Raw genomic sequence first — 14,298 nt, forward strand, 5'->3', positions numbered from 1 at the left:
TTGGTTTCATGTAATTCAAACCATACACGTTGCGATTTTAGCCCGCGTATGGCTCCATCATGTGACTTTAAAGTTTGAGTTGACCTACACAGAGTGATGTTTGGGTACTCCAGAACAGAAAAGTAGTGTTTAGTCATATATTTCTGAGTCTTTGAGGCCATCCAGTGGCTTCTCAGTTATTTTAAATCATGAAGCCATTCTACCCCTATTCACTAATACTGGAAGTATGTTTTCACATGGCCAGATGTTTAGCATTTTCAAAATGCTGCACAAGTAAATATAAAATAAAAGTATTTTATACAAGTAGGACCTGCAACAAAATATTATCTTATGGAGGCTTCCTGTCCAGGATTCCAGCCAGTCCATTCCATTCACCGCTCCTCTCCCCTGATCTCCCTCCCACTAACAGTCAGTCAGCTTTCCATGCCCACTGAACGTGCTCAGTGATTTGGCTGTTGTGAAAGTTCATTTCCCTTTTTTTTAAACATATTTTTATGCTCCTTGAAACCTCAGAGTTCTCTGGCCTGCTGATAGTTCCCTCTTACGCATAAGCAGTGTTTATTAGGCTACATATGGACTAGAAGAAGTGAGATCGCTAGAAGTATAAATGGTAATGATTAAAACACTCACACCCTTACCTCCCCTCCTTCCAGAAGCTGATGCTGAATACTTTGCCTAGAATCAAAAGTTTGGAAATAAAGATTCCTACCTTCTTGCTGGGTTTGGAGGCATAATTGTGGCGTGTCCCTGAAATAGCTTGTCCAAAATACCCTATGCATTAAGAGGTTATATTTAAGACAGGGTTTCCCAAACTTGGGTCTCCCAAGCTATTTTTGGACTACAGCTGGAAACCCAAGTTTGAGAAACCTTGGTTGAAGAGATAGTCTATTTAATCTGCTCACTACTAACCCATAGTGTGCAAGATGGCTGAATACAATTGTAATTAATGACAATTCTCAACATTTTAATTGACACAGTGCTGTAATTTTCATGCACATTTCCCTCTGACAGTTACTGTTGCTATTCGAAATTGAATGAGGAAGAAAAAGTGGGCATTCTTTTCAAATGTGGTTTCTCTTGAACACTTATTTTTATAGTCTCAATTTGATTCAGTTGAGCAATCATAGGATACAGTCATATGAGCTCAGTAAGAAAGTAAACTTTATTCGGATAGCACACAAGGGGCTGTTTTAGTGTGAGTTTTCTTTTCTTTTTTAGTGGTTGGTCAACTGATTTAGGGCTAACTTTCTGCAGTTCTAGGAGGTTGCAGTCTTTATTAAAGCGAGCATTCAGCAAATTTAAGAGTTTAAATCATTTGCGACTTGGGTGCATAATCATTATGAGAAGCCTGTAGCAAACAGACAAGTGTTTGCAATATAAAGACTTCCTAGTTAAGAAGGAGCTTATGCATCAGCTGACAGCCCTTACACCCCTTCTGACAGTGAGGTAGCTGAAAACAAAAATCACACTCTCAAAGTAATGATGTGTGCTCAATTACAGACACACAGTTGTCTGATGCATTATTGGAGAAAGCCTTAACAATGGTTGATTACACTCAGTACTAGCTGGTCACAGTTGCAACTCAAACGACACCATTTGGGTTTTTCATGGTATGAAACCTAAGCATGGGTGTAGCCAGGAATTTTGTTAGGGGGGATAGGACTTTTGTTAGGGGAGCAGAACCAATGTGATTTGTCAGTGAGTATTTCTATTGTTTTACTTGATATGGGGGTGGGCAGCTGCCCCCCCGCCACCGCCCCCCCCAGGCTACACCCATGAACCTAACCTGGATCATTTGAGAGTGTTTGGTTGCACAGCATGGGTGCACATCTTGGCTGAAATGTACACCAAGATGAGTCCCAGGGGAAAACAGGGTGTTTTCCTCAGTTATGACAACAAATAATAATAATAAATGATAATGATGATAATAATAATAATAATAATAATCACCACCACCCTGCCCATCTGGCTGGGTTTCCCCAGCTACTCTGGGCAGCTCCTAACAGAATAATAATAATAATAAGTGATAAAACATCAAACATTAAAAACTTCCTTAATAGGGCTGCCTTCAGATCAAACCAAATCAAAATGTTACTGGGTCTGGTTGCCTAAGCAAATAAAGATGCTTGTCAATAAGAGTGTCAGCTTTCAGGATCAGAAACGTGAAAATTGTAGAATAATTTCCAAGGTTTTTCTCCTTGTGAGCAGTGGTGTAGCTAGCCACTCGTGTGCCCGGTGCGGTGCGTGCGTCCTGCAGCCGGGAGCAGGGCGAACTGCGTGGAGCCTCTGGCCACCTCCCCCTCAGCTGTAGGGCGGCTGAGGGAGAGGCGGTAGGCAGGTGGAAGCCCCACGCTACCCTTTCAGGCAGCGTGGAGCCTGCAGGCGCCCAAGCCATCACGTCACTCCCAGGAAAGACACGTGGCTCGGGCAAACTACAGGCCCCGCGGTGTGGTGCCCATTGCCAGCCGTGTTTTGTTACGTTTCTTGACTGAACTAAAAAGTTTAGTGAGCCCATTTTTTAAAATAAAAAACCCCACTCATATTTTTGTAACCCCCCTCAGTGATGACACCTGGGGCAGCCTGCACCCACCACAGCCCTTCCTCCACCACTGCTTGTGAGTGATGATGCACAGACAAGTGCCTCTCCCCTTCCCCTGCTCTGATACTCTCTGGACTATTCCTCTGGAGCTGCACATACTCCACTGATCACACTGGTCAAGGTATGCTATAATAATGCTATAACTGGTGGCTGCCATGTGCCTCGTTCAAGCTGAGCAAGTTGCTGGAGCTTTGTGCAAGACTTTAAGTGATGCAAAAAAGTTTTGCAAAACCCTAGGAGCCAGTGAATTTTCTGGGAGCCAGGCTAGAAGCAGAGAGAAATGGAGATCTGAGCATGCCAATGAGAAAAGGGATCCTGGTCTCACTAGTGCATTTTGCTCTGCTCCTCCACCCCCCACCCCGACTTTCAGATAAGGTCAAGTAGGGAAGTGCTAGACCAGGCATAGGCAACCTTGGCCCTCCAGATGTTTTGGGACTACAACCCCCATGATCCCTAGCTAACAGGACCAGTGGTCAGGGATGATGGGAATTGTAGTCCCAGAACATCTGGAGGGCCAAGGTTGCCTATGCCTGTGCTAGACCTCAAGCTTAGCAGTGTTAAAGTGGTAACCTAGGTGCTCCCAAGTAAGGAAGGCTGGTACTATGGCTCAATAGATAGCTCTGCATTTTGTTGTTAAAGCCTGTGTTAATGTGCTTATATCAAAAATAATGGCCCAGCAGAATGGTTTCTGCTATTGTAATTAAAGGTGTCTTTGAAGCAGGCAGTGTAGTGTGGAACAGACTTGTTTAGTGGGTTCTGTACCTCGATTTCCTCTGAGGTTTCAGCAAGGATTAGGAGCATAATGTGAACTTAAGACCTCTTGAGTAAAGGGGACAGGGTGTGGCGTCTGCTAAAGGCACAACTATGGTATAACTTGGTTGAACCCTTGGGCCTAATTGTAACTGATAAGACTTATGCAAGTCATTATATGTGTTCCTGCTGCATATGTAGAGTACAGTGGTACCTCGGGTTACAGACGCTTCAGATTACAGACTCTGCTAACCCAGAAATAGTACCTCAGGTTAAGAACTTCGCTTCAGGATGAGAACAGTGCTGCAGCGGGAGGCCCCATTAGCTAAAGTGGTGCTTCAGGTTAAGAACAGTTTCAGGTTAAGAACAGACCTCCAGAACGAATTAAGTTTTTAACCCGAGGTACCACTGTATATGGATGCCATTTATTTAGCTAAATTATAGATAACCAACCTGAGGCACCAACAGGGAAGTGGTCTGTGGCGCTGCAGGACTGGAGCAGAAATGTAGATCTACTACAGTATTAATAGGCATTATTATTTTCTTACTATTTAAATTATTATTTACAGCAGGACTACTGTTTCATTAATTTCTATACAGCAAGCTCACATAAAAATATATGTATACAGTGTACAAAATATTCTGTTATCACTTGCAAAATAAGTCTGTACTGTATGTTAATTTATGTTTCAGTTTCTGTGCATGTTTATGTTATTGTTTGCTTACGTTATCTGTTTTGTTACTACTTAACTGAAAACCTCAAAAACAATTTTTTAAAAAAATTTAAAAATGTAACAAAAAATAAAATACACAGAGGAAACAAGTTTGTCAGCTGGCAAGAAGGGTATTAAAAATAGTAAATCTCAAGTAGAATGGCACGATCTTAAACTTAAGCAGTGTATATAGGTGTATATATAGTTTCTCCCTTAAATTAGTGCTCCTCAGAGTGTTCATTATTCATTCCAGAATGAATGTAATTGATGAGAGAATGTTGTATTGCATTCTAGAGTTAACCACAGGGTGGCGTTTCTGAAGGAACAACAATAGCCTGGTATTTCTAAGGGTGAGCTGCTCATAGACTCAATTGTAGAGATAGAAGGGACCTCGAGGGTCATCAGCTCCAACCTCCTGCAATGCAGGAATCTCATACATGACAGATGGCCATCCAACCTCTGCTTAAAAACCTCCAAGGGAAGAGCGTCCACTGCCTCTTCTAGGAGTCTGTCCCACTATCAAATAGCTTTTACTGTCAGAAAGCTTTCTCATAACTTGAAACCACTGGTTCGAGTCCTAGCCTGTGAAGCAGGAGAAAGCAGGATTGCTCCATCCTCCATGTGACAGCCCTTAAATATTTGAAGATGGCTATCATATCTCCTCCCAGTCTCCTCTTTACTATACTAAACATACCCAGTTCCCTGAACAGCTTGTCAGTATCCTTGACATGAGCACCAAGACATGAAAATTGTGATTGCAGCCATCAGCAAGGAAAAGAAGTATTGTTTGTGAGGTTATTTCCCTCCATGGCACCTGAGGCTGCAGCCTGAAATGAGTGGGGAGATCCTGTGTGTGCTTATGTCACTTACTTGGTTCAGGCAACCATGGTTTATATTATATTTATATTATCATGAACAGGCGGCAGTGATACTTGGTCTCACATGCTCCCTTCTTGTCCTTTTTGTGCAAGGGGAGAAGAGTGAATAACCCCACTTCCATTCTTCCAACACATTCCAACTTGTAGAACTGCGGTTCCGCAGTGATTCTGGGACGGCATTCAGCTATTTGGGGTGACTCCTCCCTCTGACTTTAGCAAGCAGTGCACAAAGTTTTGACCACCTTGTCTTGGAGAGGAACCATTTCACACCCTCCAAACTGGTCCCTGCCTTAAACTGTGAGTGGTTGGGTCCACGGCTGCTTTCCCTCTTTCTGATCTCTCTTTCTCCTTCATGGATCTTTTATTCACTCTATTGATCTTCAGCCTTTCCTCCCTCCCCTTCCTCTCCCCCATTTCCTAGGATAGGGCAGAGCACCCAGCGCATGGCGAACAAGAAGGCTGCAGAACCAGCAACGCAGCGAGGGAGCCATGGTCTTTTTTAGTGGTCTCCATACAAGGAGAGGCCATCTGTGCTTAGAGACAGCCCACAGTAGTCACAGTGGATTGTATTTTCCTCCCACTCATATGCAGAGGGGGAGTAATGCTTGGTACTGAGTAAAGGAGGCTGTAACTTGCTATCCAATCCCTTCCCACACCTGCCTTTGGGTCAGCCAGGACCTTCTCACCACATGATGACCAGCAGAAACGCTACAGTGCCCTCCAAGCAGAGCCACTGGGAAGAGTGCAAACAATCTTCCCATTTCCAGCACTCATTTTTGGTAGAGCCTAAAAGCAGGCCACTTAGCACTTTCTACTATGGGAGCAGGGTGGGGAGGAATTCTTCAAGTTTCTCAAGTGCGGCTGGTGGTCAGGGAAGTGAAAGCGGTAAGAGTCCTCACAAACAGCAGGCCCTTGTACCCCCACAAGAAGAAGAAATCCCCCTCAAATAGCCATAAAAAGCTGGGCATAAGAAGAGGAGGCATGTTAAGTTAAGAGATGCGAGAGCCCAGAAAAGGGGGACACCTCCTTTTCCCGAAGCCTTTTTGTTTGTTTGTTTGTTTCCCCTTCAAAAAATTGAAAAACCGAATTATTGTTATTTGGGGGATTATGAAATACTTTATTTTAGAATGATGAACAAAATGTTGAAGACGAAGTGCTCATATATTTACTTGCCCAAAATAATTTCTAATACTGTGTAACAGGAAGACTTTTATGCAAGAATGTTGGTAGTTAATGTTTTATTGTTGGGGCCCATAGGTATTTTAGGAGAAATTAGCACAGTTTTCCTTCTCTTAACTTTGGACCCCTTTAAATAAATCAGTAAATAAAGGAATAACAGTAGCAGCTGTTATGGGTCCTCCAAGCCCCTTGTGTCGTTGGCATTACCTTGAGGGTATTGTGTTTTGGTGCCAGGCCTGATTGGGATGATGTGGTGATGATGAGTTAACAATCTGATTGCTGGGTTCTTCAGCAGCTGAAGCTTCTTGACATTTTTAAAAGATAGCCCCTTATAAAGCACATTACAGTAATTATACAGTCCTAGCTTTTATTAGAAGTTGAATGACTGCAAACTTAATCTAGTGAAAATACCTCTCCTCTTGTCTACCTTCAGTATATTGTAGAGTGACTGGTTTGGTGTAAGAATTTAAATCCAGGTATGTCTCAGGATACAATGGAGGAGTGCTTCTTTGAGGGTGAAGTCAAGCTGTTGTACAGACTGATACAGGAGAGACATGTTTTGTTGCAGTTGGGACAGATGAAGATGATATAAGATAGATGAAGAATTGAAACAGAGAATTGTAGAATTGGAAGGGATCATGAGGGTCATCAGGGCCAATCCACTGCAATGCAGGAACCTTTTTGCCCAGTCTGGGGCTCGAACCCATGACCTTGAGATTAAGTGTCTGCTGCTTTACCAACTGAAGATATAAAAACTTTGGGAAAAGATGACACAAGTTGAGGCGGGGATGGATTTTTATTAGTTTATTGATTTGACATAAATCTCTCCCCATTTAGAGGAGATCTACAAATCATAAACCATTTTCAAAAATACTAATCTTTACTCTGAGAAAAGTAATACTGTTAATAATGGCACTGTTGTGCTGACTTTCAGAACACATATAAATCATATACAGTACTCTTTAATGATCTAGAGAAGTTTATTTTTAAATGATGATAAATTTGTATCTTAGGAAATAATTTAATAAATTCTTTAAAATGTTCTTTTTACATCAGTAGATTGCTTCTCTCTGCATATATACAGTAATATTCATTGTAATGTCAGCTTGGCTCATATATACAAAGTAACTGGAAACCTTCAGGCATTGAAATGGAAAGGCCCCACATTTTATAAGTAGAAAGTTAATATGCTTTAAGAAAGAACATAATTCAATTTTAATTCTTTAAAATTCTTTATCTTCACTGCTTTATATTTCCCCTTAAACTCATAGCTTTTTATTGGCATAAAGGTGGCAGACCTGTTGTCTTCTTAGTTATTTATGTGAAAGCTTATCTGAAAATCACATGTGATGCAAAGTTTATGGAAGTGTGTTTGCAATTCCTGTTCGGCATTGTAGAGGTAAAAATAGCACAGGGTGGTTTTGTGGAACATTATCTGGAAAGCAGCTAAAAGATCAGGTGATTTACACGTGTTACACACACACACACACACACACACACACACACACACACAATCTTTAACCAGTTTAAGAGAGAAAACACAGAACTGGGAAATAACCACAAATGAAAAAGTGGCTCAAAATGTAGAACAATCTTCATATTAATGACTTACAGAGTTGATTGCATAAAAAGTAACCTTTCCATATATCTAACATGCTGCCCTTTTCGATTTTCAAAGTACTGTTGCTTTTCTAGAACATTGCACTGTATCGTAACTCAATTGAATTTGAGCTTACTTCCAAGTAAAAAGCATGCCTGAAGTGCAGGAGGCAGGAGATTCTGTTGACTACGCAAAGGCAGATAGTCAGGCCCTTGATACTTATATTGGGCCTGATCAATCCAGGGGCTTCATGGTGTCTGCCAATCACAGGGACTGATGCTGGGGTTCAAGCTTATATCTAAAACGAAATATCCAAAGAGCTGAAATGAAAGTCCCAGACATATTGTTGAATAAAGCTCATGAAACTAACTTCTGAAAAAGCATTATTTCAAATCCATTGTGATGTTTTAAGTGTTACAGAGCAGACCAACAAAAAGAAAAAGAAAAAGTAAACAAAACTTCCTAATGCATTACAGTGGTACCTTGGTTCTCAAACGCCTTGGTTCCCAAACGCCAGAAATCCGGCAGTAAGTGTTCGGTTTTTGAACGTTTTTCAGAAGCCAAACGTCTGATGCGGTTGTCGGCTATTGTTTCCAGGGTGCCTGCACCAATCAGAAGCTGCACCTTGGTTTTCAAACATTTGGAAGTCATATAGACTTCCAGAACAGATTAAGTTTGGCGCTTTTGTTTTTGCTGTTTTGCGTTTTTGTTTTTGAGGCTTTTTCAGTTAATTTGTTTTTATGACTGTGTGGAACCCAGTTCAGCTACTCATTGATTGATAGTGAAACTACGGAAATGGATAAAAGCCCCCCATCCAAACAATGACTATTATCAGTGCAGGTAAGAAAAAAAATTAATTTTAATTTTTATCATATACAATACTGTCTTATTTATTTTTTAGTACAGTAAATTGATTATTGCTTTCATTTTATGGATCAATGGTCTCATTAGATAGTAAAATTCATGTTAAATTGATGTTTTAGGGGTTGTTTTTAAAAGTCTGGGACGGTTTAATCTGTTTTGCAGGACTTTCTATAGGAAAGCGCACCTTGGTTTTGAAACAGACTTCTGGAACGGATGAAGTTTGAGAACCAAGGTACCACTGTACACACGCCTCGTTTTGTGGATAAATTTACATTTTCTGAAGCAGAGAATTTTGTGAGTGGCAAAAGAAATTACTGATATTCTGTCTTCTGCAATTTAAGAATGTTTGTGGAATTTACAAAGGAGATTATTCCAGTACCAGTTCACTATGCTTAGATTCGTTTTTAGAACACACCTGGCAATATTAATAGACCAGATGTATTTGGTTAAATATTTCTCTACTGAGAAGGAGTCTCTACTTTGATAGGAACAGATTTGACAATATAAGGGTTATAGCCTTCTGGGCAGTTTCAGTGCTTAAAATAATAAAAGGCCATTGTGATTTTATAATGCCTACGCAGAACTGAAACACCAAGTAGATACTGTAAATCAGAACATCAGGTCCTTAAGTCATGCAATTTCAGCTTTGTTTTGTTTAGCTCTTTTTACAACTTGTGTAGCACAAAAAAGCTGAATTTAACCTAAGTGAATCTGATTTTTTGATAGTCGAGTCTACAGACCTAAACTAAGAATTGTGAAATATCCTGTATTTTAGTCCACTCAGTTCCAAGAACCACTGTCTTAGAGATCCCTTCCAGTACTACCTTGACAAATGATGTTGTGTGGCAGCAAGAGAAGAGAGCAATCACCCCAGATGTCTTGCTCACTCATTTATGCAGTGGAAATAAGATGCTATGTTAAGTTCTTGCCAAAACTATCTTATTAGTGCATATCAGGACCAAATGGGGCTAAATGTCCAATTCTGATGTAGAATTGGTATGCTTTCAATTACTGAACCTATGGGGTTTAACTGGAGCTGCAGTAGGAAGTAAATAGAGTTTTGTATTAGTGGAGAAGATACCAGGGGAAACCTTGCATCTCTGGTACTGATAATAATATTTTGGTGTTAAACATACTTGGACCTTGGACCTGCAGTGAAATTAAGACTCTGAATATGAAATACTGAAGGACAAGTCACTTATGAGGCTAAACATGTGAAAAATTCAGAATCATGCACTCTGTCAAGGGGATTTGGAGAGCATTGGGGGGAATATACTGTGATGGTATAAATAGTGTGAAAACGTAGTGTGCCATTAACTTACATTTATGTGATCCTGCTGGATAGTCCTTTATGTGGACAAACTGCAACAGAGTGAAGTTATATTAAAGAGAGTTTGAAGAAAATACACGTAACGGAAATATGCATTCAATAAATGAATGTAACTATATTTTAAAAGTAACTTAGGATGTTTCATTAAAAAAATATGTCTTACTAATAGAATCAGAATCAGGCTGTGAAGAACAGAATGTAGCTGTATTAAAGTGTGGATACGAGCAAAAATATTTATGTGCATCATTATCCATCTCTACAGCCTGATTTCTCCATGTATAGTGCACTCTGTGTGTTCATGAAGCAAAACAAGTTTTTTTCTTAGGCAAAAATGAGCAGCCATTTGCATATATCTGAGGTGCTTCTACAAACCCACTAAGATTTCCAGTTTCATCCTTCCACCTGCAATGCCCCATACTGCACTGAATGGTGTTCTGGATGGTCTTTGACCTTCTCAGATGCTATGTCTGGAGACAACTGGAACTATAGAAGGGGCGGCCTGGGATGTATTGACGCTTGAGGTAAAATAAAACCCACTGCCTGAGACTGCCACCTCACCTCATGGGTGGCCCTGAGCAGCAGTGCATGTGTGCACAGGATTTCTTACGTGGCCCTTCAGAGCCTAACCTTTGCCTGCTCTTTTCACTGACTTGCAATATGTGACAAGAATGGAAGAAAAGCAGCACCATCTAAGGAGGAAGTGGGCCAAATCAGCTAAAAAACTAGGGCTAGAACAGGGGTCTGCAACCTTTAAGACAAAAAGAGCCACTTGGACCCGTTTCCGAAGGAAAAAAAACTGGGAGCCGCAAAATTCGTCATTATAAAAATAACTTTTTTGTCACTTTTTATTATTTCTTTGTTTGACCCCTCAGAATTACTCCTCCTCATAGAAATAAACATTAAATTAACAAGTTACCTTTTCGTGTGTGTGTGTTCTTCACTCCCCTTCAAAACAGTGACCAGCATACATGCCCCTTACAATGTAGCGGGAAGGTGACGGCGGGACGGTGCGTGACTAACGCACGCACCGCCCCTATGCGACGTCACAGCCAGTACAGCGCCCGCCACAGTGGGGAGTGTCGGGGCGCACAATGCGCCTCCTCCCCTCACTAGTATCTGCCCCGGAGCCGCGGCAAAGGTGTAAAAGAGCCACATGCGGCTCCGGAGCCGCGGGTTGCAGACCCCTGGGCTAGAATGATCAGAATCCTGCTCCTGATGCATTTCATAGGCTGCATATCCACACAAGTTGCTGTTCTGTGGCACAAGTGAATTAGAGTTCCCTCTCTTCTGTCTTTCATTTAATAACGAAACGATAACAAACACTTGTAAACCTTTAAAGTTACTCCTTTCCATTACAGAAGTAATACTTTTAAAACCACAATTATTTAGCCCCTAAAATAATGTAGTTAATTCACATGAATATTTGGGGACCATAACAATTAGATACACACTGTTTAACCCATGTGCTTTTTAATTTTTTCATATTAAATTTGTCCTTCATTTTATTAGGTAAAGCAATATTTTTGTTTTTCTTACTTTTTCTAAAAGTGGCTACTTCTGACTGATTGAAATGTTTTTGTGATACAAAGTAAGAAAAAACATATAAATGCTTCTTTTGATGCATTGCTAAATGTAGGAAAACATGAATAATTAAAGATACATTAAAACAAATATTAATTTGCAAATAATCTGTTTTAGAATTGCAAATAGACCCTCCTTTTACAATACAATTTTGCAAAATAAGCAAGAAAATATAATTAAATACTAAAGTAATTTTATCCTTGATACTTCATTGTTTAGAGTGCTACACAGTTGGACCAGTATGATCATTAGTGGAGAGTATCTCAATGAAAAGGTACTCTCCTCATCTTGAAATAAAACCACTTTGTAGAATTAAAAATCATGTTATTTTATATGGAACATAAAAAATACCATATTTGTTTAGCTCTAGAAGATTACAAAGTGCTAGGTGTTCAGTCAAAGCTTTTTGGCCCTCTAGTGATTTTCTCCTGGCAGAATTCTCAGAACAAAGCTCATATAGTGTAACTGAATCAGTGCATTGAAATCTCAGAAATCAAAGGGTAACCTGCAGATGGAATCTGAACAATTTTCTAACCATCTTCATTACCTGTATAGTTTAAAACTGAGAGCTCCTGATTTACAGTGTTAAACCCCCTTTCCTGTCATCCTTGCTAGGTGACCTGCACAAAAGAGAAACTTGGAGAATAAGAGAATAAGCTTTCCAAACTAGGTTCTGGCCCACTGGCATTCATTCATTCATACCTACGTTATAACTTGCTGAACAACCGTGCGTTCATGAGAGCACCCTTGATTTCCACAGTGCAGTTTTTTGAGCAGCCTTCGCAATTTGATTGGAAAGTTTTTGTTGATGTATCGGTAAAGTAGAGGCATGACAAAACTGCTTGAAAAAGCCAAGAATTTTGACAGTCCCTTGGTAAAATGTAATACTCTAGTGTAATTTTCATCCGTGACTTTTCCTTGCATACTAGTTAATGTGTTTACTAGAAGAGTTACATAATAAGGTGTCCATAATGTGAACTGTGTACAAACAGTAGCAATCAAAAGCCTGTGTACTGATGGATCTAGTCTTCCAGTGTCTTGGTCCAGCGGTGTTGCCTCTTTGCGTATTCGCAGAATTAACACAAGCGCATACAGCACAGCAATGGCTGGTACGACGTATCCAATAAAAACCATGATGGCATCTGCTGCTTCTTTGTTCTGCATTTTGGAACATTCTATTATTTTAGTGGAGACATGGTTGCAGACATAAAACAGAAGCGATGAAAAGCTGGTAAGCATAGCTCCTCCCCAAATAAATCCACATACATGTTTTGTGTTGTATACACTAGACATGTAAGTTCTTGGCAAAGCACGTTCAATGTAGTAGTCCAGGCTGAGCAGTGTGGTAGAATACATGATAACCAGAGACGATACATTGAACAAGATAAGCAAGGTAATGTAGACTTCATTGTTGAAACTCCAGATGGCCCATTTTGTACTGGCAGGTCCTAGGAGGTACATTGGTGCAATAGCATTGATGATGAGGCCAGCAATTGCAATATTGACAAAGTAAACATCTGGCATGGTCATAGTTGCTTTGTTGTATAGGTTGACTAGCACCAGTAGGGCATTATAACACAGGCCAATGGGGAAACAGATGATGAGGTAGAGCAATGAAAAAATGGAAAGTACAAGATGGAAATCATGGCAAAGATGCTGGTCCTCTATGCTTTTGGTACCATTGAAAGATTCGCAGTTCCACATAGTGACCTTAACGTGTATGTCTTCTCGGCTGGTCACCAGCTTTCCTAAACGGGGGAAAAGACAGTATATATCATTTAAAAAAAAAATGAAAACAATTCATCATTTTCTTTCATGTAGATATAGTGCTATTTTTCTAGAAAAGAGGTACGGAACTCACCATGAACATCTCACTGGTTCTGTTATAATCGCAATGGTGCCTACCTGAGAGGTGCTGCAACTGAGTTCTGGATGAAAAAAAGCCCTACACATTATTGAAGTTTAAAATATCATTTAGAGTACAGTGGTACCTCGGGTTACTTCGCTTCAGGTTACATACACTTCAGGGTACAGACTCCGCTAACCCAGAAATAGTACCCCGGGTTAAGAACTTTGCTTCAGGATGAGAACAGAAATTGTGCTCCGGTGGCACGGAGGCAGCAGGAGGCCCCATTAGCTAAAGTGGTGCTTCAGGTTAAGAACAGTTTCAGGTTAAGAACAGACCTCCGGAACGAATTAAGTACTTAAGGCCCCATTAGCTAAAGTGGTGCTTCAGGTTAAGAACAGTTTCAGGTTAAGAACAGACCTCCGGAACGAATTAAGTACTTAACCCGAGGAAAAAAAGGTAAAGGTAAAGGTACCCCTGCCCATACGGGCCAGTCTTGACAGACTCTAGGGTTGTGCGCCCATCTCACTCTAGAGGCCAGGGGCCAGCGCTGTCCGGAGACACTTCCGGGTCACATGGCCAGCGTGACGAAGCTGCTCTGGCGAGCCTGCACCAGCGCAGCACACGGAAACGCCGTTTACCTTCCCGCTAGAAAGCGGTACCTATTTATCTGCTTGCACTTTAGGGGTGCTTTCAAACTGCTAGGTGGGCAGGAGCAGGGACCGTAGATGGGAGCTTACCCCGTCGCAGGGATTCGAACCGCCAACCATGCGATCAACAAGCCCTAGGTGCTGAGGATTTACCCACAGCGCCACCCGTACCACTGTATAATTTTATAATTTGAAGACTGGAATATAAAGTCACCAAGGCTGGAATATAAAGTCATCAATTTCCTTGTGCCTGTCTAGGATGGCATGACAAAAAAAATTCCTTCCAGTAGCACCTTAAAGACCAACTA

The 14,298-nt window shown here is 40.8% G+C and overlaps 2 protein-coding genes across 7 annotated transcripts in view; one reads left to right on the forward strand and one right to left on the reverse strand.

Annotated features, from left to right (window-relative positions):
• Positions 1-14,298, forward strand: part of CHLSN (cholesin) — a 141,649-nt gene that overhangs the window by 40,418 nt on the left and 86,933 nt on the right. The gene's annotated exons all lie outside the window — the stretch shown is intronic.
• GPR146 (G protein-coupled receptor 146) overlaps positions 1-14,298 on the reverse strand; it is a 65,982-nt gene that overhangs the window by 9,164 nt on the left and 42,520 nt on the right. For 3 of the 4 annotated variants that reach the window (XM_081889332.1, XM_081889334.1, XM_081889333.1), the window contains one exon: positions 11,798-13,242. The exons of the other annotated variant lie outside the window; for it this stretch is intronic. In XM_081889332.1, coding sequence (XP_081745458.1) covers positions 12,197-13,198 — 1,002 coding nt within the window. In that variant the 5' untranslated portion in view covers positions 13,199-13,242 and the 3' untranslated portion in view covers positions 11,798-12,196. Of the gene's footprint in view, positions 1-11,797; positions 13,243-14,298 lie in introns of those variants that run through there. 4 annotated transcript variants of the gene reach the window in all.

The sequence above is a fragment of the Podarcis melisellensis genome (genome assembly GCF_964234715.1).
Source record: "Podarcis melisellensis genome assembly, chromosome: 14".
Lineage (NCBI taxonomy): Eukaryota > Metazoa > Chordata > Lepidosauria > Squamata > Lacertidae > Podarcis > Podarcis melisellensis.